At 50.7% G+C, this 25,763-nt stretch overlaps 13 protein-coding genes across 13 annotated transcripts; 9 read left to right on the forward strand and 4 right to left on the reverse strand.

Moving 5' to 3' along the window:
- Positions 1 to 46: 46 nt before the first annotated feature.
- On the reverse strand, positions 47 to 476 carry M437DRAFT_17106 (DNA-binding TFAR19-related protein; the record flags this gene model as incomplete). Its single annotated transcript, XM_041018889.1, has 2 exons — positions 47 to 315; positions 383 to 476. Coding segments are annotated over 2 exons (363 nt in total), but the record flags the coding sequence as incomplete, so codon positions are not given.
- A 557-nt stretch (positions 477 to 1,033) lies between these two features.
- M437DRAFT_72340 (uncharacterized protein) lies at positions 1,034 to 2,685 on the forward strand (the record flags this gene model as incomplete). The annotated part of the gene is made up of 4 exons (XM_041025842.1): positions 1,034 to 1,577; positions 1,636 to 2,104; positions 2,195 to 2,471; positions 2,506 to 2,685. The coding sequence occupies 4 exons, from the start codon at positions 1,034 to 1,036 to the stop codon at positions 2,683 to 2,685; spliced, it is 1,470 nt and encodes a 489-aa protein (XP_040883835.1).
- A 254-nt stretch (positions 2,686 to 2,939) lies between these two features.
- Positions 2,940 to 5,855, reverse strand: M437DRAFT_62984 (uncharacterized protein; the record flags this gene model as incomplete). Its single annotated transcript, XM_041024181.1, has 4 exons — positions 2,940 to 3,566; positions 3,620 to 4,399; positions 4,456 to 5,453; positions 5,504 to 5,855. The coding sequence occupies 4 exons, from the start codon at positions 5,853 to 5,855 to the stop codon at positions 2,940 to 2,942; spliced, it is 2,757 nt and encodes a 918-aa protein (XP_040883836.1).
- Positions 5,856 to 6,642: 787 nt separating this feature from the next.
- On the forward strand, positions 6,643 to 7,549 carry M437DRAFT_81289 (GDSL lipase/acylhydrolase family protein; the record flags this gene model as incomplete). Its single annotated transcript, XM_041027524.1, has 4 exons — positions 6,643 to 6,733; positions 6,781 to 6,820; positions 6,875 to 6,953; positions 7,007 to 7,549. 4 exons carry the CDS (start codon positions 6,643 to 6,645, stop codon positions 7,547 to 7,549), a joined length of 753 nt encoding a protein of 250 aa, XP_040883837.1.
- A 324-nt stretch (positions 7,550 to 7,873) lies between these two features.
- On the forward strand, positions 7,874 to 9,497 carry M437DRAFT_72343 (DUF155-domain-containing protein; the record flags this gene model as incomplete). Its single annotated transcript, XM_041025843.1, has 3 exons — positions 7,874 to 8,968; positions 9,020 to 9,350; positions 9,400 to 9,497. The coding sequence occupies 3 exons, from the start codon at positions 7,874 to 7,876 to the stop codon at positions 9,495 to 9,497; spliced, it is 1,524 nt and encodes a 507-aa protein (XP_040883838.1).
- A 501-nt stretch (positions 9,498 to 9,998) lies between these two features.
- Positions 9,999 to 12,970, forward strand: M437DRAFT_62987 (uncharacterized protein; the record flags this gene model as incomplete). The annotated part of the gene is made up of 2 exons (XM_041024182.1): positions 9,999 to 10,265; positions 10,316 to 12,970. 2 exons carry the CDS (start codon positions 9,999 to 10,001, stop codon positions 12,968 to 12,970), a joined length of 2,922 nt encoding a protein of 973 aa, XP_040883839.1.
- Positions 12,971 to 14,257: 1,287 nt separating this feature from the next.
- M437DRAFT_29658 (uncharacterized protein) lies at positions 14,258 to 15,347 on the reverse strand (the record flags this gene model as incomplete). The annotated part of the gene is made up of 2 exons (XM_041019165.1): positions 14,258 to 14,945; positions 14,992 to 15,347. Coding segments are annotated over 2 exons (1,044 nt in total), but the record flags the coding sequence as incomplete, so codon positions are not given.
- A 659-nt stretch (positions 15,348 to 16,006) lies between these two features.
- On the forward strand, positions 16,007 to 17,206 carry M437DRAFT_39764 (concanavalin A-like lectin/glucanase; the record flags this gene model as incomplete). The annotated part of the gene is made up of 3 exons (XM_041020074.1): positions 16,007 to 16,472; positions 16,528 to 17,040; positions 17,178 to 17,206. The coding sequence occupies 3 exons, from the start codon at positions 16,007 to 16,009 to the stop codon at positions 17,204 to 17,206; spliced, it is 1,008 nt and encodes a 335-aa protein (XP_040883841.1).
- Positions 17,207 to 17,589: 383 nt separating this feature from the next.
- On the reverse strand, positions 17,590 to 18,477 carry M437DRAFT_39713 (N-terminal nucleophile aminohydrolase; the record flags this gene model as incomplete). Its single annotated transcript, XM_041020063.1, has 2 exons — positions 17,590 to 18,246; positions 18,304 to 18,477. The coding sequence occupies 2 exons, from the start codon at positions 18,475 to 18,477 to the stop codon at positions 17,590 to 17,592; spliced, it is 831 nt and encodes a 276-aa protein (XP_040883842.1).
- Positions 18,478 to 18,894: 417 nt separating this feature from the next.
- On the forward strand, positions 18,895 to 20,046 carry M437DRAFT_39148 (uncharacterized protein; the record flags this gene model as incomplete). The annotated part of the gene is made up of 2 exons (XM_041019952.1): positions 18,895 to 19,458; positions 19,510 to 20,046. 2 exons carry the CDS (start codon positions 18,895 to 18,897, stop codon positions 20,044 to 20,046), a joined length of 1,101 nt encoding a protein of 366 aa, XP_040883843.1.
- Positions 20,047 to 20,346: 300 nt separating this feature from the next.
- M437DRAFT_81296 (NOL1/NOP2/sun family putative RNA met) lies at positions 20,347 to 22,461 on the forward strand (the record flags this gene model as incomplete). Its single annotated transcript, XM_041027525.1, has 1 exon — positions 20,347 to 22,461. One exon carries the CDS (start codon positions 20,347 to 20,349, stop codon positions 22,459 to 22,461), a length of 2,115 nt encoding a protein of 704 aa, XP_040883844.1.
- Positions 22,462 to 23,066: 605 nt separating this feature from the next.
- M437DRAFT_81297 (uncharacterized protein) lies at positions 23,067 to 23,663 on the forward strand (the record flags this gene model as incomplete). Its single annotated transcript, XM_041027526.1, has 3 exons — positions 23,067 to 23,191; positions 23,246 to 23,597; positions 23,652 to 23,663. The coding sequence occupies 3 exons, from the start codon at positions 23,067 to 23,069 to the stop codon at positions 23,661 to 23,663; spliced, it is 489 nt and encodes a 162-aa protein (XP_040883845.1).
- A 1,382-nt stretch (positions 23,664 to 25,045) lies between these two features.
- M437DRAFT_81298 (uncharacterized protein) lies at positions 25,046 to 25,651 on the forward strand (the record flags this gene model as incomplete). The annotated part of the gene is made up of 4 exons (XM_041027527.1): positions 25,046 to 25,067; positions 25,122 to 25,293; positions 25,350 to 25,415; positions 25,468 to 25,651. 4 exons carry the CDS (start codon positions 25,046 to 25,048, stop codon positions 25,649 to 25,651), a joined length of 444 nt encoding a protein of 147 aa, XP_040883846.1.
- Positions 25,652 to 25,763: the final 112 nt, after the last annotated feature.

A 25,763-nucleotide genomic window follows, 5' to 3' on the forward strand; every position in this document is an offset into this window, starting at 1 on the left:
GTCGAGACGGCAAGCAGGAATGCGTGGCGCCTCAATCATCGTTCAGCAAGTCCTCCAGGTCGTCATCATCCCAACCTCCCTTTCTTCTGGACACCTTGACAGTCTCTTTCTTTTCTTGCTGCTCGGACATGGCGCCGAGGATGTCCTTGAGTTGAGCCTCGGAGATCTTTTGTCTGAGTTGACCACTGCGTGCCAGCATGATTAGTCTGTTCTCGACGTCTTCGGCACGCGATGCCTTGACGAGGCGGATACGACCTAGACGGTCTGCGGCATCTGGTTCGAGGATTTGCGACAGAATGCTTGCGCGTGCTTCGGCTGTACCGTGATTGTGTTAGTCGCATGGACATCAACGAGGAATTTCAAGAAGCATCCTCACCTTCACGCTGCTGCTTCTGCTCTTGGTCGCCTCCTTGACCGCCCTGACCGCCCGACTGGCCCTGCTGCTGCTGCATCTCTTGCAGGCGCGCACGCCTAATCTACCACGCCAGGTCAGAGAAGCCCTGACAGAATCACATCGTGTCTACTTACCTGTTCAAGATCGGCGTCGCTCATAGTTAGGAATTTGTGATTTTCTTATCTTTGTCGAGACGAAAAGTCCCCCGAGCTTGATTGTCTTGAGACCCCTCGTTGGCGCTGCAAACACCCCGCCAAATCTGATGCCAAGCGCCGCCCTGCTTGTCCATTTCCAGAAATGCAGTCCTGCCTCGATATCTGCCACTTATCGTCGTCTGACTTATCGTAGTCGTCCTCCAATCGCTCCCATCGCCATGGCTTGCTACGTACATGGCCGCTAAATCAGGCAAGGTAAGTCGGTACACGACAGAGCTTCTGTAAGTCTTCCTGAACTCTCCGTTCTCGGATCCTATCAATCTGCCCTTTCTTATCAAGTCGCGTATATAATCATCTCACTACCCTGGAGCTGTTGCACTTGCTCTTGTGACTGTTCTGTGTTTACATAATATTTGTCTCCATATTCCGTCCTATACCTCCTTCCTCCTTCCTCTCCCCTCCCCCCTCCTCGGCCGTCACCAATATGCCGAGTACCTACCTATACATCCTTGGTATCGCTTTCACGATCGTTACTGTCTTATACTTTGCTCGAAATGAAAACCAAAGAGCTTTGCTCCTGAGCAGACTTGGCCTTGACAGTGAACGCAAACTATCATGGGCACCTCCAAGGTCTCCATCTCCAGCAAAACAAGGACTATCCGAGAAACCCACTCTACCTGCTGGTCAAGAATACAGGGACACTTTTCCGCCTTGCAGGCGTCCGGCTCTGGCAGAGCTCACCGACACTCGCTTCAGCGTCGGTGGAAAATCAGGAAAGGGCTTGAGTGAACTACCACACAACACCAGCAAACCTCTTCCAAACGATACCAACGTCTTGGCTCCGCAATACAGGAAGTACTCAACTCCTACTGGCTTTACTGTCGAAGAAGTCAAGGCTTTGGGAAACTTCCCGGATTATGCTACTTTGAGTGGTGTACCATTGCCTGCATCTTATACCAATTTCGACATCAGAACTGCTTTGGCCAGACCATACCGACCTTTCAGATGGGAGTATCACCAAACAATGTGTAAGTACAACATTTATCTGATCACCACTGCTCCAGCATCTGATAGATTCACAAACAGCATATAAGAAATTAGAGCCAGACTGGTGGCTCGAACTCGACAAGACCTACGCTTCCCGCATAAAACAGCGTCAAGACCTCTACTCGAAACACGGTTCCGAAATCCTTCAATCCCTGCCTGGCTCAGAGATAGCATGCAAAGAACTTATGGAAATGGTTCTTCAGTTCCTGGCCGCCAGATATCCACAACACTTTTCCATCAACAAGCAGCAATTACTCTTCCACAACAACATCCTCGGCACTACAACAAACCTCAGAGAAATGGATGCTCTAGAGGTGTTGCTAAATAACGTACCAGAAGACTTCGCTATCGTACTCAGAAACCCACAAACTGGTTACTATAGCTTCCGCGCTGGAGTGATTTGTAGTTCATTGGGGTGGACTGTTGGCACAAAGATTGGCAAAGATCTTAAGGATATACATGCGCCTATTCCAGACTACAAGGAGAAGATGGAGTTTTCGATGGATAGGTAAGTCGAGATCTCAGCTTACTTCAACCATGCACCTTTGCCACTACACGGCTGGAATAAGAATATTGCTAACATCAAACCAAAAAGCAGATTCTTCGCGAAATTACCCACAGACAAGCCGATTCAACGCGGTTCCTGGGGTCTAGAGATCGACGAACCTTTGTTCATGCCACCCAACGACCCACACGCAGCTCTCCGTGACGTCCAAAACCCAACCCATGACCTGTCTCGCTGTAACGTGCGCGTAGATTGGCAAACCCTACGTCGCCTCCCGCTTTCCGGTGGCATAGTCTTCAACTTCAAGTGTCTGTTTACACCCGTCTCTGCTCTGGCGACAGAACCTTATGTACCTGGTCTATTGGTCAAAGTACTCCAGGAAGGTAAAAAAAGAGTTGATGGAGTACAAGGGTACGTGGCATACTGAGCATATCGTTATTCCTGCTTTAAAAGAGATGGACAGAGAACAAAGGGCAAAGGGAGTTGTGGAGAAGGGGTGGGAGGCGAAGACTTTGGATGAGTATCCTTGGTTTCCTGGATGGGAAGACAAGTGGCAGAAAGAGCAGGGTTTTCAGCAGGGCTGAGGTAGAGACGAGAGGGGGTCCGTGATGAATTGACGACACCTTTTGTCAGTCAGCGCTAGGTGTGGTTTCATAACCGTCTGATTGCATAACGAAAGCGAAAAAAAGACATCTATATTCGTTAAAACTCCATGCATGTCTGGTATGACCAGACCCTTGTTGTACGTTACTGTTCGATTGCGTGACCATGTCTCTTCAATCGCAGATTATGCACATTCTCTGCGGTCTGCCTCCATCATCTCATTCATCCATTCTCATCAATGCTCTCCTTTTCTCTCCTGATGTTCTAATTCCTTGACATACCTCACAAACGCCTTCTTATGCACCAGCCCTGCAAACTTGCCTCCATCCAATACACACAAATATCTTAATCCCAACTTGGAAAACAGCTCAAAGACCAACTCGAGGGGAGAGCGGATATCCAACGCCATGGGCGAAGGATCCACGCAGCTAGAAAAGTCCACCTCACCATCTCTCAACCCTCGTCCAATCTCTGCATCTGAAGATTCGAGGATCTGCAATGACTCGGAGGGAGAAGAGACGGAATCTTGGGGAAAGGCGCGAGAGGCAGGGCGGCCCAAGTAGCACATTGCGTCTTGCTCGCCTTCTTGGAGGTGGTCGAGTGCGAATTCGAGATCAGGGCCTGGGATTATGCCGACCAAGACGCCGTCTTTGAGGATGGGGAGACCACCATCAAGTTCGCCGGCCATATGCATGTACTCGAGTTTGCTGCGCAGTTCGTGCGCAGGTAAAAAGGGTGAGGATGAAATGTCGATTAGGCGTTTGGGATTTGATCCATGAGTTATATCGCCCAAGTCACCGAGGAAAGGTGGGTGAGACTTTGCGTCGAGGTAGGGGTACGAGTTCATGTCAGTCAAAAGATCCTGTTTCAAATTTGTTAGCTTAGGTGACGAATCAGTGATGGTTGGCTACTCACGTAAATGCTCAGAGGTTCTAGGGCGTCGGCTGTCCATTTTGATACCAGAACGCCAATCGAAAATGGAAGGACATGTTCCAGGGAGCCAGTGAGCTCGAACAAGATGACTGCGAGAGTGACAGAAAGTCTCGTGACACCCGTCATGGTCGCTCCGGCTGCAACAAGTGCGTACACACCTGGCACAACACACGACTCTGGGTTGCCGTTTGCAGGACAGTTTCCGAATATTTCCAACTGTGGGTACTTCAAGGTGATTAATTGCACTGTGTGGCCAACAATGCGTCCAAGGAGACCACCAACCACCATCGAGGGCACATAAATACCTGCAGGCAGCTTGATACCAAACGTCACCACCGTCAACGCCGACTTGATCACAAACGCGATGCAAAGATATCCAATAACGTTCGGGATGTTCTCTTCAGTAGGGCAAAGTCCATAACCAGAGGAGCTGAAAGAACTGCACGGGCTAGCCAGCTCAAACAGTAGTTCTGAAACAGGGATCCTGGTATACCTATTCCAGAAGCTGACGAGTCCAGTGACCAAAGCAACCAAGAAGACTTCCAGGATTGGGTACTTTTTGATGCTCGGGATACGTCGGAAAGTGGTTGCCCAGAGACGTGATGCCTTGATGAAAAGTGCTCCCAGTGTACCACCCAGGACACCCAGAAGTATGAAGATGATCATCTCAAAGAACTGCCAGTCTGTCAAGTAGCGGACTTCGAAAAGGACAATCTTGCCAGTGCCATAAGGATTCAGGAATTTCAAGGACAGTGCTGCAGCCTTCGGATAGGATCTATTAGCTTTCCGTACATGCGAGAGATTTTCGAATGACTTACAATGCAGCAGAAGAAGGTTCGGAACAGAGTCTTGGGCGGGAAGTAGTAGCTGACTTCCTCCAAGCTGAAGAGAACACCTCCGATGGGAGAACCGAAGGCAACCGCAACACCACTTGCAGCGCTCGCACTGAGAATCTCTCGTCTTTTGGCGTCATTGACATGATACTTCTCGAACATACGGCATGCGACGTTACCGACACAGGTCGCAACGTGGACAAATGGCCCTTCCTTACCGATCGAGAGACCGGAAGCAACACTTAGGATCAGGCCAAAAGTCTTGATGACAAGAGTTCGCAATCCGAGATATCCTCGAATGATGAAGCCACTAAGAATGACCTTGACCTCAGCCACACCACTTCCAGCAGCCGGGTAATACACCATAGGAGGACGCTGGACAGCTTCAGCAAAGCGACGTGTGGGACTGCCCGTACTGTCCTTTCGGGCTTCGGCAGTGGGTTGAGCGTGTGCAGCGAGGTTCTCATCGAGCGTAGAGAGACTGACAGCCGAGCTGACGACGGTTTTTGTCTGCAATGTTACCAAGCAGGCTGCTAGAGACAGAGCTATTACCCAGAAGACGAAAGCTGCATAGTCGAACCAGCCATTCTCCTTTGTACCGGGCGTCAAATGCAACGACCACCGAGTCCACTGATCGCAGGTACTAGCACCCTCACAACAGCTTCTTTTGCCATAGTACCACTTGTAGGAACAATAGCCTGTCTTCAGATCGAATATGAAAGATTCGGACACATCGACAATGTATGCGATACCGGCAGTGACGCATCCAATGACAGCTACCAGTATCCAGCCCTGAGCGGCATCGAACAGAGCTTCGGTTCTGCCCCTCAAGCCTTTGCGACCTCGCAGCTCTTTCAAGCGAAAGGCATCGCTTATGCTGTCTTGTACCCAATCTGTACTCGTATACTGATCGTACCAGGCGCGGTCGTCGTAGTAGATTGACTCGGATAGTTTTTGGTGGCTGTCATCATCGTCATCGTCTTCTACAATCCGTGTCAGCAAGGCAGTAGTGCTTAGAAAGCAGGATGACTACCTTCAAGTGGGTTCGCTTCAGTGCCAAAGGCTTTTGCGACTCTCGAAGTGAGGGTTGCTGAGCGTCCTTCGGCGCTCGGGGCGCTGTTTCTTCTTCTGAATGTCTTCTTTGGAGAGTGAGGCGCCGAAGCAATGGCACGATAGGATGGGCGGCCATCAGGGTTGTCGAGCAGAGAAGCGTGGTCATCGAGAATCAGGCGTGAAGGCAGTCGGCTTTTGAGGTCCCAGTCGGAAGCGAGGCGGCGGCCATGTCTTCTCACAGTGCTGCCTCTGCTGCTCCTTGGAGTCGGTGGTGTGCTGTCGTGGTCGAAAGCGTCTGCGTCGTACGCATACGAGGCTACAGATTTCGGCATTAGGGGTTAAGATGGTTGCATATGCAGGTATGTACGAGGAAGCACCACATCACCCAAGACGCAGGACTGGAGGTGTTGGACAAGATGTAGGCCGCAAGTCGGAGATGACAGAGCAGCAGTGCCCCCTTGACCGCTGGCCATGCCTCGAGTCGCTACCGCTACCTGCCCGTGACTATCAAATGGCCTCTGACGCGATGGGCTGGTGGATCCCTTGGCACATGATCGGGCATTCCAGTCGATCTGGGGTGTGCTCATGACATGCGAGACGTCTCAAGGGGCTCTCTTAGCTGGCCTGCCTTATCGTTCATGCTGCCAATCGTCGCCGGCCGTCATGTTTTATTACCCTTCCTGCTGCATCCCGCGCCTGAAGGTGCAGATGACCCTACCGTTAAGCTTTAGGGACCCTGCGCTTGCGGTGCCAAGGGCCATCAGAGCGGTGTGAATGGACAGCAGCTGGACGTCACCTCTATATCTGATCGTATCGTCGTTTTCTCTACATGCTCCTTCTCCTTTTCCTTCCTCTTTGTTGTTACTCTTTAGAAATCGATAGACGTTGTTCCTCGGCGCTACTACCCACAGATGAACTGTATCTAACATCATGATATGAAACATCACGAGTTCAGTGCTAAGGACCAAGATAATGATGGGCGATTCCTCCGCCTGTTTACCCGATGATTAGAGCCGCCGAATCCGTGCTCCACTCACTCTCCACAACTGCCATACTTGTATCATCGCGCTAGTGCTTTGTACCTCTCCTTGTTTGTTTCATCATCGAACGCTCTTCACAATGGAACAATTCATCCTTTTTGGTGATTCCATCACACAGCAGAGTGCTAGTCAAGCCAAAGGTTTTGGATGGACACCAGCACTGCAAGATGGTATGTGTTTCCAGAGACACGTCTCGGGCTCAGCTAAGCCGTTACAGCATACATCCGTCGTCTTGATGTAGTCAACAGAGGATTCAGGTAGTCGTGTCTCAACTATTCAATCATTACCTCTATCTGACAAGTCTTCCTTAGTGGATACAACACCACACAGGCTTTAAAGGTCCTGCCTCGTATCCTCCCCACTCCTGAGCAGGGCCGCATCCGCTTGATGGTCAGTCTTGACATGTAGTTCACCACGATATATTGTACTCATTAGGCCTGCAGACCATCTTTCTGGGTGCCAATGATGCTCGTTTACCAAACACCCCAGGATTCCCCCAGACTGTCGAGCTCGAACAGTACAAGAAGAACCTGAAGGACATCATCAACCACCCTATGCTGCAAGCACACAAGCCTCAGCTCATCTTGCTTACGCCTCCTCCAATCGAGGAGAGGAAGGCACTTGCTCATGACAAGACCAACGGCATCAATGTCATGAGACGTACTGCAGCCAACACAGCCAAGTACGCAGAGGCAGTCCGTCAAATTGCTCAAGAGTTCAAGCTTCCTGTGCTTGACGTTTGGGCTGCGTTCATGAAGGAGGCTGGCTGGACCGAGGGCGAGCCATTGCCAGGCTCGAGTGAAATTGAGCAGAACCAGACGCTTGCTCAAATGCTGCACGATGGTCTTCACTTGAACCCTGAAGGATACGAAATCATCTACAGGGAATTGATGAAGCTGATTGCAGAAAAGCTGCCAGAGCACGCTCCTGACAGTGTCCCGTATGTGCTTCCTTCGTGGGATGATGCCGAGGCTTGGAAGGAATAGAGAACAGTGTGTAGAGACATACAAACATGGTTAACTCCATAGCCAGACTCAAATTCAGAAAGCAGTTGTGCAATGAAGGTGAAAATAAACATGGATTGATGGTAGAGCTCGGACGTTCTTATATGACGTCGATGTGTTCAGAAAAGAAGAGGAAGTTGCGACGCCCAGCCCTCGACGGAACGGCGTGCTTGGTGTGAGATTCAAGACGATTGTGCCTTGACCTCTGTCATTCTCGACCATTTATTCTGGTAGAGCAAGGCGTGCGTCGATACTCGACCTTCTCGCCGAACGTCCTGCAACAAATTCGGACAAATCAACTGCATCATGGCGACAACAGCAGAGTCGACTCCCCTCCTGGGCAAGAAGCCCGATCGTCCTGCTCGCAGCGTCACTTTTAATCCTACCATTGCAACGAGCAGTCCACCGACCCGAAGACCTATGTTCCCTTCAGCCTCCGCACATTCCACAGGCTCAGTCGCAACTGTAAACACTCCGCCGAGAGATGGCAGTCAGCCCATGCTCTCGGCTCTTAACAGCAAACTCCGCAGAAGAAATAGTCAGGGCGCTCCATTGTCAATAGGTCCCGGTGCTCCCGCTGCAAAGATCGGCCCTCAACGCACAACAAGGACGGCCCAAAAATTAAAACTCTTGCCCAACCCGGAACATGGTGAAGATGGTCCTGACGAAGAGAGTGGCCGTGATGTCTATTCGCAATTCACCAGAATAAAGGATCCAACCGCCCGTCGTGACGCCGCAAGGCTAGGCAAAGACGATAGAGACAAACTGCCTCGTGTCACGGCATACTGTACTGCCAGTTCATACCGCATGGAGGATCTGTTACGCTTTCTCAAGGGTCGCAAATTGAAGAAGGCCGCGCCGAAGCAATTCGACGAATGCATTTACACCCCATACCAGTACAACCCCAAATCAGAGCCGCAGATCGAAGAAGCCCAGATCGTGCACTCTACAGCTCAACGACGATTTTCTGACAGTGCTATCGAGGTCGAAGGAAACGCCGAGAGGAGGAGGGAAGACTTGCTGGATCTGCAGGCCGAGAGTGAAGAATCGGCAATAATAGAGAACCACGAGGGATCGACGTCCAACGAAGCTCTCCTGATGCCACAGACCGATACTCCCGATTTTGACACAACGGTCCACGTTCCCGAGGTCTTCTGCTTTGAGTATGGAGTTGTTGTAATATGGGGCATGTCTGTTCAGCACGAACAGAAATTCTTGAAGGAACTTGCCAGATTCGAAACGGAAAAACTCTCCAAGGATGATATCCAGCAAGAAAACTTCAACTTTTACTACACCAAGGAATACCAGGCTCGAATTTACAACGACTTTATCAGTCTGAGGGAGAAGAAGAATTACATGACCAAGCTTGCCATCAGCCATGCCCTGGCACAGAGTACAAAGGTTCGTAGTTTGATTGAGAGCGAGCAGACACGAGATTAACCGACGTTGCAGACATCATTATACGAGGACTTGGTAGACAATACGATTGACGTCAACAAGGAGATTCCGGCACAAATCGCACTGACGGGCAAAGTCAACATGTCACGAAAAGAGATCAACATGCAAATTGGAGAACTTTTCATCTTGCGAATCAACATCCATCTTCAAGGATCAGTTTTGGACGCTCCCGAGCTCATGTGGGCAGAACCGCAACTTGACCCGGTCTACCAGGCTGTAAGAAGCTACTTGGAGATGGACCAGAGAGTGAGTCTTTTGACGGAGCGACTGGACGTCATTGCGGATTTACTGGCAGTGTTGAAGGATCAATTAACGCATTCACATGGCAAGTCAACCAAGGAAAGACGATGGAGCCAGGCTAACAGATAATGCAGGCGAGTACTTGGAATGGATTGTAATTGTGCTGATCGCGGCCGAAATCATGGTGGCTGTGATTAACATTGTGGTCGATCTGTACGCAGGCGTGGATTGAGGAAGTAATAGGTAGCAAGCAGCAGTAGAGTTGGGTTATAGTGGGCAGTGCCGCAATGCCTCATTGCAGGACAATACAGGCATAGACATGAATGAGGAGGCGAAATGAGGAGTAGTAATCATTGTGCATTGGCTCGTACTCGTATTGTCTTCTCCGAGATTTGTATCCGACAAGATAGTTAGATGCGCCGCGTGGGAGAGGGGCCGAAGATGGCCGTGTATTATAGGGGCACTCGTGTTATTCAACAGTCACAACGGTTGACACAGTTGTGATGTTGGTGTTGTTGATGGATGGGTGAAAAAGTGGGCGGTTGGACATGTTCAGGAGAAGGTGGATCTGGCTGGACCCTGGGGCTCAAGCACAAGCACACGCTCACCCAAGCAAGTCGACCAGCCTCGGTGTCTCCCTGCAAGGTATCCACAAGTACGGGATTGCTGAGCCAAGTCGTGCGACCTTTGCCTGTCACCCTACGAATAAGAACATGCTCAGTGTCTGGTCTCGATGAGTTGGAACTTGCTCGAGCGCTTCATCGAGTCGGAACACTTCAACCGGGATCCGTCGTTGACTGTGGCCTATCTGGCTCGATACGCCGACCATGTTGGAATCCAATACGTCCTCTGCTCCAAGCTGCGCCAGTTCAGCTATGAAGACATCGAGTTCTTCCTGCCGCAGCTATGCCACCTGGTCATGTCGCTGGACAACGAAAGCATGGCCCTCGAGGACTTTATCCTAGATCTATGCGAGGAGTCGGTGAATGGCGCTCTCCTGGTATGCCGCGCCGCCCCACCACCACCTCTTGATACTCATTGCTTTTGCAGACCTTCTGGCTACTACAGACCTACCTCCGCGATCTTGCCCAAACTCCCACCTCCAACGCTTTCAAGACGTGCCGTCGCATCTACAACCGAGTCCAGCGAATCGTCTTTGGTTCATCTGAGCCTGTCCGCCGAGAGAAGATTACCGAAAATGTCTTGCCCGTCACTCTGCTATCCAGTCTTGTGCTCGGTGCTATAGCTGCGCCCTTCCTCCCCCGTCATGCTGGTCCGCTGGCCATTGCACAGGCCAGGAGGCCGCGTCCAGTAGAAGAGACAATCTCCGACAACATACAACCACAGCGTATTTCCAGGAGTCATACTGTCTCTGGTGCTTCTGGTCGCTCTAGAAAACCCCGTCCTCCTCCACAAGCAACCAAGGATGCTTCTACTCCACCAGGCACTTCGACCCCCAAGAGAGCCTCGCGACCAATGTCACTGCTTGTCAGAGATAGCCCGACACCAACCAGAGACTCGCCTAGCAGTCGTGCCATGGCAGAGGCTTTGCGCGCAACACAAAACAACAAAGCCTTTGCGAGCACAGCCTCTCTTCCGGAGCTTCCCTCACAGCCAGTCTCTGAGGCCCCTCGTCTATCCCGCCAGCATACAGAACACTCTGTCCGCCGCCATTCTGCTAGCACAAAAGCTATCAATCTTGCTAACCTGTCACGCTCGCAAAAAGTTCGCATGCTTCGTTCGAATTATTTCCGCAGTCAGACACAGTTCTTAAGTGCCCTCGAGGATATCTCTAACCGTCTGGTTGCTGTGCCAAAACCTGCTAGACTGAGTGCTCTCCGTGCCGAGCTCGCTCTGATTGCCCAGGACCTGCCTGCGGAGGTCGACGTACCCCTGCTCTGTCCTGCAACTCTTCCAGATGGTAGTCCGAGCCGTAGTCAGCATCACCGTATCATCAGGCTCAACCCTGCCGAGGCCACTAGTCTGAACAGTGCTGAAAGAGTACCGTATCTGCTGATGGTAGAGGTCTTGAGGGAAGATTTCGATTTCGATCCTGATTCTGACCAGAATACACAACTTCTCACTAAGCTGGTACTTGAGAAGGGAAAACCTAAGCGGCGTCTATTTGACATCACAGATGCCTCACGAGAATCTGCTCGCTATCAGACTGAAACTACAGTCGAGAACGATAGCGTCCTGGAGCCTGCATCAGGCGATCTGGCTAGTCCTGCTTTACTGCAAGAACTAGATGGACATGATACTCCTCGTAACATTTCTAGATCACATACCCCTTCCAACGCCACTATGTTGAGAGAGCTTCCTCGACTATCCAGCGGTGTGAGTACCTTGTCATCATTGAGCCTGACGACACCACGAACATCGGATCTGCCAATGAGTAGATCTGTCAGTCCTTCACCTTTTGCTTCAGCGGCTGGCCGCTCGCAAGCATCAGATCAACCCGACTTTTCTGCTTTGGCAACTCACATGCGAGCTGCTTCATCCATGCTCTCACAGCTCGACTTGAGCAGTTCGAAACGGCCAAAGGCTGAAGTCGCCGCTATCAAGGCGAGGATTATTGCCAGTATGCAAAGTCTGGAAGAGCAGAGCTTCTATACTGACGATAGCACACACGCCACGAACTTCGATGCCATCATGGCTAATGCGAACAACATTGGCTCACATGCAGAACCGGCCGATATCGAGGACCCTGCCTTGGAAGCTGCAGATGCGGATCCTAACTTGAGTTCAAACGCAGGTGCTGCACGCATGGAAAACGATATCAAGACGGGAGGTGTTCAGCGCAAGGGTGACCGAGACGACCCTTCAGCAGCAACCTTTGGTGAAGCCTGGGAAATGAAAAAAGAACGTATACGTCGCTCCTCGCCTTACGGCTGGATGAAGAACTGGGACTTGATTTCCATGATTGTCAAGACTGGGGCCGATCTACGTCAGGAAGCTTTCGCCTGTCAGCTCATCGCAGTATGCTCAAAGATCTGGGCTGAAGCCGAATGCGACGTCTGGGTCAAGAACATGCGTATTCTCGTGACGGGTGAGTCCTCAGGCTTGATTGAAACAATCACAAACGGCGTATCACTGCATTCACTCAAACGCTCTTTGACTCTTTCCTCCATCGCCTCTGGCACAAACCCACGGAAACGCATCGCCACTCTGCACGACCACTTCACCACCACATTTGGAAAACCTGACTCGGCGGCTTACATTGCGGCTGTGGACAACTTTGCAAAGAGTCTAGCGGCATACAGTGTCATTTCATACATCCTGCAACTCAAAGACCGTCACAACGGCAACATTCTCATCGACAATGTGGGCCATATCGTCCACATCGACTTCGGCTTCATGCTCTCCAACACACCGGGCAGCATGGGTTTCGAAGCCGCGCCTTTCAAACTGACCCAAGAATACATTGATGTCCTAGGAGGCATGGACTCTGCTCCCTTTGGCAAGTTCAAGCAACACATGAAAGAAGCATTCCAAGCTTTACGACGTGAGGCAGAGAGAATAGTCATGTTGGTAGATCTTATGGGCAGACAAAGCAGGATGCCATGCTATTCTGGCGGTGGCGTCACTAATGTGGTGAATGCTTTGCGTGCGAGATTCGTGCTGGAGAAGAGTAAAGAGGAAGCTGGATTGTGGGTTGAGGAGCTCGTGGCTAAGAGTGCAGGAAGTTATTATACCAGGCTGTGAGTATTACCTGCCACCCCTTTCGAGATTGCATGATGCTAACCACAGAGGCAATGCAGTTACGACACATTCCAATACCGTACTCAAGGGATCTACTAGGGAACAGAAACGAGAGAAATGGAAAAATATTCTGCATTCTTTGCGGCTCGTCTTGCCTCGTCATCACCATCATCATCAATGTGTCAAAGAGAAGAGGAAATGTGTTAATGTGCATACAAGAAGGGGAGGGAAAGTGTTCCCAGAAAGGGTCTTGGGTTATGTTATGTGACAAAGTGGGAAAAGGAAGAAATATACAGAACAGGAGTGGGCAGCCTCGCATGCATATCTTACGCTTTCAATGTTTGGTGATCAAGTACGTGATGTCGCAGAAGATGATACGGCACCGCAGCAGCGTTAATCCTGGAAGTGCTTGATGCTAATGATTTTGAGCTATAGCCTCAGTACCCGAAATTATCCTTGTAGTCGTGGTCCTGTTTCCTGTGGAATTCTCTAAAGAGAGAGCCACTCATACAAAACATGCTTCCACAAAGCATCTCTGGCTGCAACTTTCCACATGTATACCATGTTCAAGCTTTGGTCAAGATATCCGTAGCTAAGACCAATCTTTTTCTAGGTAGAAGACAACAGGGAATTTTTGACCAGGGTCGTGTCCTCGACAATAACCTGGGCCAACAGCACTGAGCACTCTAATGAGATCGGGAGTTCAGGCCTAAAGATTATACTTAATAAGCGCTGACCTGGAGAACATGTAGCTATAGAGGTATTGGGAAGGTGATTAGGGGTGGTCGGCTGTTGACACAACATAGCACCTTTTGATGCGTCTGGCTCGCAACTAGCGAAGATGAGTGGCCATGATACAACCACTCATGGTGGAAATCGTGCCCCGGAATAACTTGAAAGGAAGAAGGTCAAATGAGGGTTGTAAGATTAAACACGCAATGTGCATATATGAAAATCTCGAGGGGTCTCCATACTTGATGATACAGGGTCATAAGGTCGTAAATAGGATAAAACGCTATGCTAGTGCAATGCGCTCGAACATGTAAGAACCACTCTGGGCTATCAATAATGTCGAGTGAAATACGAGTCGTCCTTCTTCTTTTCTGATCTTGGCCTGGGGCCCTTAGAGTCACTACGACGGTAGGGCGGATTTGGTGGACCTAGTATCATGACGCCGACTTTCTTAAACGCCGACTCTGTCATTTTCAGAGGCCATACAAACACAAACCAGGCAAACTCTAAAGGGACTGACAGTATCCTGGCCAGCGTGGATAAAATGGCAGCGACAATGCCAGGTTTTCCAGACGATTGGGCAGCGACAGCAGCCAAACTTAATGCGTCTTGCAGACGGTTTTCCAATGATTGTAGCCTTTGCTCGGTGAGCAATGTCAGAGTCGTGGCTCGTTTCTCGTATCTCCTGACTGCTCGCTCCAGGGCGTCCAAGCGAGGTTCGTAACGCTTCCTGATATCGCTAGAAAGCGCAGCAACTTCGTCCTTCTGAACGATGGAGGCACCTGGAGATGATAGCTGATCGCCGAACTTTTCTTCTAGAATGACCAGACGAGACGCAAGCTCGGCGATAGCTTTGTCCTTCTTACCTAGAGCAGAAGAATCGTTGTTCCCACGAACAATACGTTGCAGATGAATGGTGCGATGAGTGAATAGGCGAATCAGCTGCCTGATGGGGCGTATCTCGGCAGCGAGAAGAAATATAGTCAGGTTGTAGTCTGAGACCAGACCTTCTGAAGGGCGCGAAAGCTGACCACGAATGACATGCAGCAGGTATGCAGCACAAGCAGGAAACACAAAGGTAGAGATCAAAGCCAGGAGCTCGTGTTGGCGGAGATTGGCAGCCGCGTCTTCCTGCTCTTGACTTTTCTGCGATTCCTCGGGTGGTTGACCCTGTTGTTCGTCTTCGTCTGACTCCTTCCCTAGTTGCTCCAGAATGAATTGAGCCTGAGCTGAGCGGTACCAATCCCTGGGAAAATCAGTATACACGACAAGACGGAAACAGACAGACGTACCAGGGCAATCTGACACTCCAGTTGAGAAACAAGGCAGCTAGGCCGAGTAGAATGATGTCAGTGACGAAAGCGCTTCCATTGGTGAAGAAGAGACCGGCAAGAGCGGGGAGAAAGGCAAAAGCCAGAGGAGAGCTGTGCCAGTGCGACAGATCCTCTGGAGCGGTCGGGTCATCTTGGTCGAGGCCTAGGGAAGGACGGATGAAGTCGCCAGCCGAGTGTCGCGTGTCGTCCAAGCTCGAGAAAGAGAGCAAGGACGAGCGACGGCGAGAAAGCGATGGCTCAATGGGAGGAGTTCCATCAGTGGCAGGGAAAGTTGTCTTTGTTGTTGACGAACGACTGCGTAGTGTCAAGGAAGGAGGCAGAGGTAGAGCTGATGACGACGCGCTGCCGACAGGTGTTTGCGAGGCCTCGTCGGGCGATGGAGGAGCTGACGTCTTGGACGGTGATTTGATCATGGTGCCAGTAGTGAGAGACTGGAAAAGACAAGCCCAAGATTCATGGTATGGTATGCACGAAGCTGGCAATCGTCAGTCGGAGCTCCGTGGCAGTTGCGTGTCCCTTACTTGATCAATCGTCACAGCTCTTGGTTGCCTTTTTGGCTTCGACCCGCCCATTCGGCTCGCATCTGCAGGCACACCCGGGACGATCACTTTCGGGCCCAGATGCGGGGATCTCGTCAACTCAAGTCTTGCAGTCTCCTGACTCTTTCCACCACCAAAATCGTATCACCATCTTTAGAATCGACCCTTGTTCATACTGAGTTTTTCCATGCCGTTTGCATCTCTTACCCATGTGCTCGAAACGTCTACTAGTCTTGTCCGATGAGTGACGCCTCGCCCGCCCGTTTTGCAACTGCCGATTCAAATACTCATGCCCATCTGTGCCCAGATCTCGAGGCTTTCAAAACACTACACACTCAAGACACAGCTTCAGTTCTCTTCTTCTTTTCATTCCTTATATTTCGTATACTTGATCAGCTAAAACCATGCCGAGCAGTCAATCCTGACTTTGCACCATGCCACTCAGGAACATATCATCCCTTGTGTTCGTGATCATTGTCACAGCTGCCCTTTCAGAAGCCACTCCCGACTACCCAAATCAATTCGACTTTGACAGCAGCTTTGCTACTCGTTCAACAACTGGAGCAAACGAGTCCTCCAATGGCTGTCAGTATCAAGTCGAAGGCGTTGGTGCCTTTAATTTTCATCTTGCATTCGATTTCACCACCATGGACACGCTTCCAGATGAGTTGATCGCCAGTACCTATGAAGTCGGTTCTGGACCATATGCTCCATATTCGCACATTTTCAATCCTAGCAATATTGTACTCGGATCTGGTCAACCCATGCAGATGATTGTTCCTGGTGGACAAACTGCAGACCCTCTAGAGACCTGTCAGATAGTCACTAGATATGACGATGTGCTTTATGCCAGTGTAAGAACTGTAGCACAAGCCAGTCCTGTAAACGGGACAGTTCATGGTGGGTCGTCAGATTTCTGTTTTGTGGGAGTAGACATGCTGATCGTTTGGACCAGGTTTCTTCATGTACATGAACGACACACAAGAAACCGATATCGAAATTAGGACAGGTGATCCCAGCCATGTCCACTTCACCAATCAACAAACACATCCAGGCAATGGTGAGACGACATATGCTGTGGCCGCACCCAGCACCATGGCCTCTGCGTTCCACGAGTACCGATATGACTGGCTTCCTACCGGTACAAACTTGTACATCGACGGCGTGCTGGTCATGTCGATAAACAGAAATGTGCCCAGCGAAGCAGGCTGGCTGATGTGGAACTCATGGTCGAATGGGTATGTCTGGACTTTCGGTCCTCCGGCTCAGGACAGCATTCTCCAGATTCGCTCGGTGGAAGCCTACTTCAATCGCACGAGTACCGATACTTCCGACTGTGAAGCGAGCTCTAGTACAGGTACTGGAACGACGGTCACTACTGCTGGTGCTCACGTCACGACAAACGCAACAGCTGCAGACGATCTTCCATATCCATCTTCGTCTCTGGCTGCGTCTTCGACAGTTGAGAGTGAGGCCTCCCAAACCGACGACGGTACGTCCAACCTCGAAACTCAAACGTCTCTTGCGTCTCGCCATTCGGCCGAGGATAGTGAGACGTCTGAACACACTATCTCTGAAAACACTCATACCAACACTACTCTGCAGGCTATGGTTACTATTGGGATTGCACTTAATGTTATGAACACCTTGATGACAGGGATGGTCTCAACAATCGCTTTCCCCGCGTACAGCGGCTGCTTCCCCTATACTTTGTGATTTTAGACAACATCTGATGCTTCGTCGACATTCGCATCGTGGCAGGCTGGACCTTGCCACACGACCGTTGCTTCCATCATCATCATCATACACCTTCACTTCATAGACTTTCCTGGGTGGTAGAACATGAGACACGTATCAAAAGAAAAAAGATTATGACCGATTTCGAATTTGCAAACTCCCCGAAAAATGCCTGTGCTTGCTTTGTAAAAGTAGAAGCCCCCGATCGTGAATCCCCGTTAGAATACAGAAAATGTCAAAAGTCATTGGCCCAGTTTATGACCAGAAACATGCGTGCTGTCTATGAGTCGACCTCCATCTTCTCTGCGGCCTGGCCAGCATCGTTGTCGCTGAGCTCGTGTACTGTGACGTATTTGCTGATGTCCTGACGAGTAATGATCTTCTCGTTGAGGACAGCAGTGGTTCCTCTCTGGAACTTGTAATTCCTCATCTTCTGCTCGCGCTTGTTGGGGGTAATGTAGTTTCTCAGCAGTGTGGTCTTCTCGGCGGTGATGACACAGACGTCGACGTTGGAACCCGAACCCAGATCGTTCCAGATACCAGCTTGGATGGCGTCGGCGCAGAGCTTGATAGCGTCGTCCTTGTTGAGACCTGACTTCCATTGAGTTTCGAAGACGGACATGGCGGCCAGCGAACCGGAGCCCATGGTGACGTATGGAAGCTTGTCGGTACTGCCGTGAGCGTGGACAGTGAAGAGGTGGCTGCCTGTGGGGTCGACACCAGCTACAACGAGGTAGGCGCCAATGTGGCCTTGGTAACGGAACAGATGTTGCTTAAGCATGGTCATGACGGTGGCGACGCGAGGCTTGCGTCCGGTAGACAGGGCGTGCAGTTCGATGTTGGACGAGATGAGAGCGGTGGTGAATTCGGTGTCGGCAGCAGTACCAGCGCCGGCGCACCAGATCTGAGGGGCGATGTAATGCAACTTTTCGCAGTTCTGTCGGATGCAGAGTCAGTGTTGAGAAAGTGATGAGGTAGACACAGAGATTCTGACCTTGTCAGCGACGATGGGACCCGAGGTTGCTCTTGTGTCTGCGGCGATGACGACGCCGCCATCGTAAAGACAGCCGACAATGGTTGTTCCGGTGCTGGTTGCTTTGGGCAGCGGCACACCTTGTGCGTGCAAGGCGAGGTTGCGGTTGTGCAGCGAGAAGTCGAATCCAGGCATGTTGAGGGAGTATGTGAGAAGTGTGAGAGGAGGGAGATGATGAGCGGTATGGCAGGCGTGTGGTTGATGATGATGGAGTAGCTGCCCGGAGAGCTTCGATTGCCAAGCTCGACTGTCGCGCCCGCCGCGACTTGTCCGCCGCGCCAAACTCGCCTTCATTGCCATTTCCCATGCGACAACCACGACCATTCATCTCGATCTGTGGGCTTTAATCAGCCACATTCACTGCCGAATATCTACGCGACTCGCCGTTCATTCCACACACCCATGGCCGACCTCGATACACCTGTCGTGCAGGAGGCCACCGCCGCCGATCAGAATCCTCTTGCAATCATGGAAGTCACAGACTCGTCAGCACTCGTACCCACGAATCAGGATAACACTGTCCTGGAGCCGAAAAAGAAGACCAAGAAAATCATGGTCAAGAAGAAAAGGAGACCCGCAAGAGTACAACAAGAAGGCTTCCAGTCAGAGAGACCTGCTCAAACCGGCACAATCTTCAACATCTGGTACAACAAATGGTCTGGCGGTGATCGCGAGGATGCCTACTCTTCCAAGACACAGGCAAAGGGCAGATGCAACGTTGCCACAGATTCTGGATACACAAAAGCCGATAGCATCCCTGGTAGCTACTTTTGCCTATTCTTCGCACGCGGTCTTTGCCCTAAGGGTCAAGACTGTGAGTACCTTCACCGTCTGCCGAATTCGCGCATAGAAAAAGAGGGCGGCCTGGGCGACATCTTCCCCTCAAACGTCGACTGCTTTGGACGAGACAAATTCAGCGATTACAGAGACGACATGGGTGGTGTTGGAAGTTTCATGCGCGTCAACAGGACTCTATACGTGGGAAGGATTCACACATCAGACGATATCGAGGAAGTCGTTGCCAGACACTTTCAAGAATGGGGCCAGATTGAGCGCGTACGTGTACTGCCAGCAAGAGGCGTAGCGTTCGTGACCTATGTCCACTTGGCCAATGCTGTAAGTTACGTCTGGACTTGCGCATTTAGAAGAAAGCTAACAATTGATCAGGAATTCGCAAAAGAGGCTATGGCGCATCAATCCCTGGACAACAACGAGACACTGAATGTACGATGGGCAACTGTCGATCCGAATCCACAAGCACAGAAACGAGAAGCCCGCAAGATCGAGGAGCAGGCGGCAGACGCAATCCGCCGTGCGCTACCGGCAGAATACGTGGCCGAGATTGAAGGTCGTGGTGAGGGCTGGGAGGAGGCGAGGAAGAGGAGAAAGGTTGAAGGCACTTTTGGATTACCAGGATATGAGGCCAGCGACGAGGTGTGGTACGCGTCAGAGAAGGCTAGACTTGGAGCGCCACAAGAGCAATATCTGCTCGAAGCTGGTGATTTACAGGATGAGGACGATGACGCCGCACCGCTCAGGATTGAGGATATGAAGAGACAGGATGTGCCTTCCGGAATCCTTGGTGGGTCAACACTGAGCGCGTTGAAGGGCTTCACAGCAGGCTCAGGAGCGGCAGCCAGCAAAGCTCCAGATAAGCCTGCAGGTCCATTAGTCGGATATGGTAGCGACGATGACAGCGATTGAGCGAGGGATTCGTCTATTAGTTCATGCCAATATTGAACTCTGCTACTGAGCTTCTTCACGTTTCTTGCACTACAGAACGAGTCTAAGTCTGACCAGGTTATGATTATTTCATCTGGTTGCGGACGGGGATAAGATACCGTCTTTGTTAAAGACCGAGCTTGCACGAGGTGGCCAATGGGAGCGGCCTTCCCCGCAAAGTCGTTCCAGAAAAAGTCTCGTAAAGTTTGAGAAAGAGCAGCGTCGTCTTCCTTGCAATTAATTTTTTTGTTTTCTCAGTCGCATTCGACATCACAATACAACATGGCACCCAGTCGTCGTATGCAGAAACAGGGTGTTCCCGAACCCCTGAACGAATCACTGGTTTCGAGAAAGAGAAAGGACGCCCCTCCGCCGCCTGAGGCAACACACAAGAAACGCAGAACCGACAAGTCAAAGAATTCGGCCGCAAAGAAGTCTACCAAGGGCCAATTCGCAGCAAATGGAAAGACACCAAAGACGGCTGCAAAGAAGGTTCAACAGCTAGTGGAGTCAGATGACGAGGATATTGAAGACGATTCGGATGCCGTTGACGATTTGGGCGTTCTCGAGTCGGACGATGATGAGCCTGCTGAGGACGACGATTTCATGGACTCTGATGATCCGGATGTGCAGCGCGCCATGTGGTCAGAGGATGAAGACGCTTCGGACCCTGAAGAGATTCTGAATGCTGCCAACATTGCTGGACTTTCAGGTCGCCTCGATGAAGAAGCCGCCCAGGAAGCCGCTGATGCACAAGCCGAACTCGAGGACGATGCCATGCAGACCAACATTGCTGCCGCCGACATTCCCGAAGACGAAGACGATGATGATGCCGCCCAACGAAAAGCCACTCTTGCTCCCGACCTCCAGCTGCTCCGTACTCGTATCACCGAGACCACTCGTGTCCTGACCAGCTTCAAGGAGCTGTCCGACCCCTCGCGCTCGCGTGCCGACTACATCAACTCGCTAATGAACGACATTTGTGCTTACTATGGATACTCACGCTTTTTGGCCGAGAAGCTGTGGAGACTATTCACCCCTCAGGAAGCGCTTGCCTTCTTCGACGCCAACGAAACCCCTCGTCCTCTGGTTATCAGAACAAACACCCTCCGCACTCACCGTCGTGACCTCGCTCATTCTTTGATCAACCGTGGAGTAACTCTCGAGCCTGTTGGAAAGTGGAGCAAGGTTGGTCTGCAGGTTTTCGAGTCTCAGGTCCCCTTGGGTGCCACCCCTGAATATCTTGCTGGACACTACATTCTCCAAGCTGCCAGTTCCTTCTTGCCCGTCATGGCTTTGGCACCACAAGAGAACGAGCGTGTCCTTGATATGGCTGCTGCTCCTGGTGGTAAAACAACATACGCCGCTGCTCTGATGCGCAATACTGGTGTCATCTTTGCCAACGATGCCAGTAAGGTCCGTGCGAAGGGTTTGATTGGTAACATCCACCGTCTCGGTGTCAAGAACACCATCGTGTGCCACTACTCCGCCCTTGAGTTCCCTAGGGTCATGGGTGGCTTTGACAGAGTTCTTCTTGATGCCCCTTGCTCTGGTACTGGTGTTATTGCTAAGGATCAGAGTGTCAAGACCAACAAGACTGAAGCCGATTTCCTGCGTCTGCCCCATCTGCAGAAGCAGCTTTTGCTCGCTGCTATCGACTCAGTAGACCACGCTTCAAAGACTGGAGGTTACATTGTGTACTCAACATGTAGTGTTACAGTCGAGGAGAACGAGCAAGTTGTTCAATATGCTCTGAACAGACGTCCCAACGTCAAGCTCGTCAGCACCGGTCTTGTCTTTGGTAAGGAGGGTTTCACCAGCTTCATGGGCAAGAAGTTCCACCCCAGCTTGAAGGAGACCAGAAGATACTACCCTCACGCTTATAACGTGGATGGATTCTACGTCGCCAAGTTCAAGAAGCTTGGTCCTACACCTGCAAACGCTGTCAAAGCACAAGGCCAGGAAGACAAGAAGCAGAACGTTAAGAAGGACGATGACGAGGAGATCGTTGACAGAACGCCCATCAGCGAAGAAATGGAGAACGATGAATTTGGAGGCTTCTCAGACTCTGAGGATGAGGCTATCATCCAACGTGCACGCGCGAAGCAGCTTAAGAAGAAGGGTATTGATCCCAAGGCCACAAAAGCCACCAAAAAGTCCAAGGACAAGGAAGTCTCATCCGAGGAACCAAATGCCGAGGACCAAATAGAAGAGAAGGCCGTGAAGTCACCATCAGGTACAAAGAGCCCCAAAGTAGCGGAGAAGCCAGTCAAGAATGGTGTCAGTGAGGTCGGTGGACATGCTGCGGGAACCTCAACGGAGGTTCAAAGCAAGAAGGAAAGGAGGAGTTTGAACAAGGCAGGCAAGAAGGCCAAGGCCAGTCCTAAAGCCAAATAAGTCGTTCTTCATGCAGCGGATATCAATCTGACGTTTCATCGCAATCACACAATCGCTCGCTTTACCATTTCACTCAAAGGCTCATAGGGAATGTCATGCAAGCTCGTGTGTCCATTTGTGCCATTCTTGTCCTTTTAGCATCTCAAGCACAATGGACGCAAGCAATTACTTCTCACATGACAGTAACAAAAGACGTCTTGTGTTTACACGTGAAGTTCAACAGATGATCGTGCCCTTATATTCTAAACAAATCACCATTTTCGCCTGTCTACTCCAAGACCTATCGCTCAACATATCAGTCCTGGCCTTGTCCTCTCGAACGGAGATATCTCACCAAAATTCATTCAATATCGTGCTGCACGAAAGTACCCACAAGTGAGTAAGCCGATCCATCCTGACACTATATTTAATCCCGTCCGTCGTTCGTTGTCCCTCACGAACCACTTTCACACATCCAGCCGCTTCTGTCCACTTCTCCGTGGCCCTCACTCGGTGATCTTTGATTAAATCCCTTTGCTTCTCTTCCCTTTCTCTCTCCTTCTCTTCCATCCTTCACAACAAACATTCCTTTGTTCTCTTTCCTAAGACAGCAAACCCAACTGACTATGCCTCCTGTTACAAAGGACGAACAGATCGTCTTGCTTTTCTCCTGCATCAAGAACAGCAAAGGCGCAGGCCAGATTGACTGGAGCGGCGTCGCCTCAGATACCGGCCTCACTACCAACGCCGCGTACGTCCCAGTTCACAACCTGTTGACAACTCTCGACGCTAACAATATCTCCAGAAGCAAGCGCTACAACAAACTCGCCAACGACTATGGGGTCCGTGGAATACTGCGCAGCAGCACTGGCCGCGTTTCTGCTGCTCGTCCCAAGAATCGCGCTGGAGATGAAGAAGGAGAGCAAGGCCACACGCAAAAAGATTCGTCGCGAGCAAAAGGAAAGGGACGCCAAACGCGCTCAGAGGCAGGAGGCTCGAAGAAGCGCAAGATGAAGCACGAAACCTCTGAAGACGAAGATGAAGATGAGACCGAACCTGGCGCTGAGAAGGTCATCGACTACGATGCCTTGGACCGCGAAGATGGCGAAGATGAGCTGATCAAGACCGAGCCCGAGACTGAAGACCGCGATGAAGAGGTGCGTCTTGATACTAAGAATAAGAGCTGCAATGATGACTGACCATGAGGATAGGCTATTGCTTGAGCTCATCTAATCAAGTACATCTTGTTTTCATGCTTGAATTGCGATAGCGACTTGATACCGTCACACCGAAGATGACGAAACTTTGCAGTGAAAGAGACTGCATGAACTCAGCGAGAAGGGAGGGCTGTGCTTTTGTATTTTTTTTTTTTTCTCTTTCATTTTCAACAGCCCCCTCCAATGATGTTTCAACTTCAAAAATGAGACTGCTTTCCATACTTCACTCATCCGATACAACCTACTGAGTTTCGTTGCCTCATTTCCATGTTCGTGACAGAAACCTTCGTTGATCTTGATCCGAATTGTTGTCAAGGAAATCATACGGCGGCCAAATATACGAGAAGCGACGATACCATCAAAGACGAGAGACCGCGAGAGACAGTAACCGCTTCCAGCTAGCGTTGTGTAGAAGGTCCTTTGTAGAAGGTAGAAGGAGTTCTCGTGAATAGAAGTGGCAGCGGAAGGCGCGAGATTCAGCCTTGCCAAGTCCGTCGTTCATAGACGGCTTCTGCCGCCAGCCCCTTCAACGACATCTCATCTTGTGAACTTGGTTTCTTCTTTGTTCTCAAGAAGTAACATGGTGTTAGACTTGGGTTAAATACACACCTCCATTCAGTAAAACAGGCACCTCAGCCAGAAAACTCCGCATCGTTCAGCATAGTTACGACAGACTCTGAGATGGCTGCAGACCGACTTGAATAGAACGAGCTCCTTGTGCTGGACTCTCGGTGGTCGAAGACGGATCTGGCTGACCAGATTGTACGCTCACTATCCATGCGAACTTGGCACAAATCGCCAACACCAGGCTCGATCTTCACTTTCGAACAGCAGGTTCTGCATCTGTTCGGTCTCACCTATTGTGGGAAGTATACAAGATTATCAAATTCGGCACCTTGCAAATTCTTTAGCTCAGGAAAGCAGTTGTGGACCAGGACCGACACTTGTTTACAAAGTAGGTATCTTTTGGCCTTGTGATGCTTCGCGATGTTGGTTTTGTGTAGTCCTCGCGTGGGGACCTTTGTCCTTTCGATCTATTTTCTTTCTCGCCCCTGCCTCACATCATTTTCTGGTCATGTATCCTTGACGATGATGTGTCGACAGCACCGTCCTTCGTCCAAGTGAAAGTCTCTGCGACAGTGCCACACGACTGCAACCCACGGATTCGATTACATCTGCCAACTCCGTGACATTCTTCCTCCTTCTCTCTTTATCTTTAAGCTTCACATTAGTTCCTTGTCTTCGTCCACTCCATATATCAGTCCAACCCCTGGACCTTCCTTGAATCCCCACCCTCGGTCCACACTTGAAACAACTCTCACAAAACATCAACCATCCTTTCAAGGATTCCACCAATCCTTACAAACATCACCACTCAGTCTAAGAAAATGCCTGGCATCACCTGGGACGGTAAGGACAACAGTCCACGAACTTCTCATATGAATATCACTGACTTTGTCACAGCTGAGGCTGATCGCAAGATCTTGCTCGCAGTCTTGAAGGACCCAAGCGCCTCAGCCAACATTGACTGGGACGCTCTCGCAGCTGAACTCAGCACCGACAGTGTCACTTGCACTGTTTCTGCCTTGAAGAAACACATCTCTCGCATTCGCATCGCTGCCAGAGATGACAATGGGTATGTCCTCACTTACACAGGACTTCTTGAATCGTACTGACCATGTGACCGGACAGTGAGGGATCTGACAGCCCTGCTCCCAAGACTCCTGCCGTCAAGAAGACCAAGGCCAAGGGTACTGGGTACGTTGCAGACATGCTGGCATGACGTTTAATACTCACTGACTTCTCCTAGTACTGCTGGTTCTTCTGCCGGTCCCAAGACCAAGGGTAAAGGCAAGGCTACCCCTAAGCGCAAGGTCGCTGATGACTCGGACGATGACGAAGAGGGCACTCCTCTGACTAAGAGGGTCCAGAAGGCTGCTCCTGGCCAGGAAGAACTGAAGATCAAAGCCGAAGGCAGTGATGCCGAAGCTTAGGTTCACACTCTGAATCACAGTGGGACCATCACAAGTTGAATGCGCTGAGGTTTGGTGATCCTGGTTACTTCTACCTTTCTTTTCAATGCTATAACACGTGCTTCCACGGCAC

This window comes from Aureobasidium melanogenum, assembly GCF_000721775.1.
Source record: "Aureobasidium melanogenum CBS 110374 unplaced genomic scaffold scaffold_2, whole genome shotgun sequence".
NCBI classification, from domain to species: Eukaryota; Fungi; Ascomycota; class Dothideomycetes; order Dothideales; family Saccotheciaceae; genus Aureobasidium; species Aureobasidium melanogenum.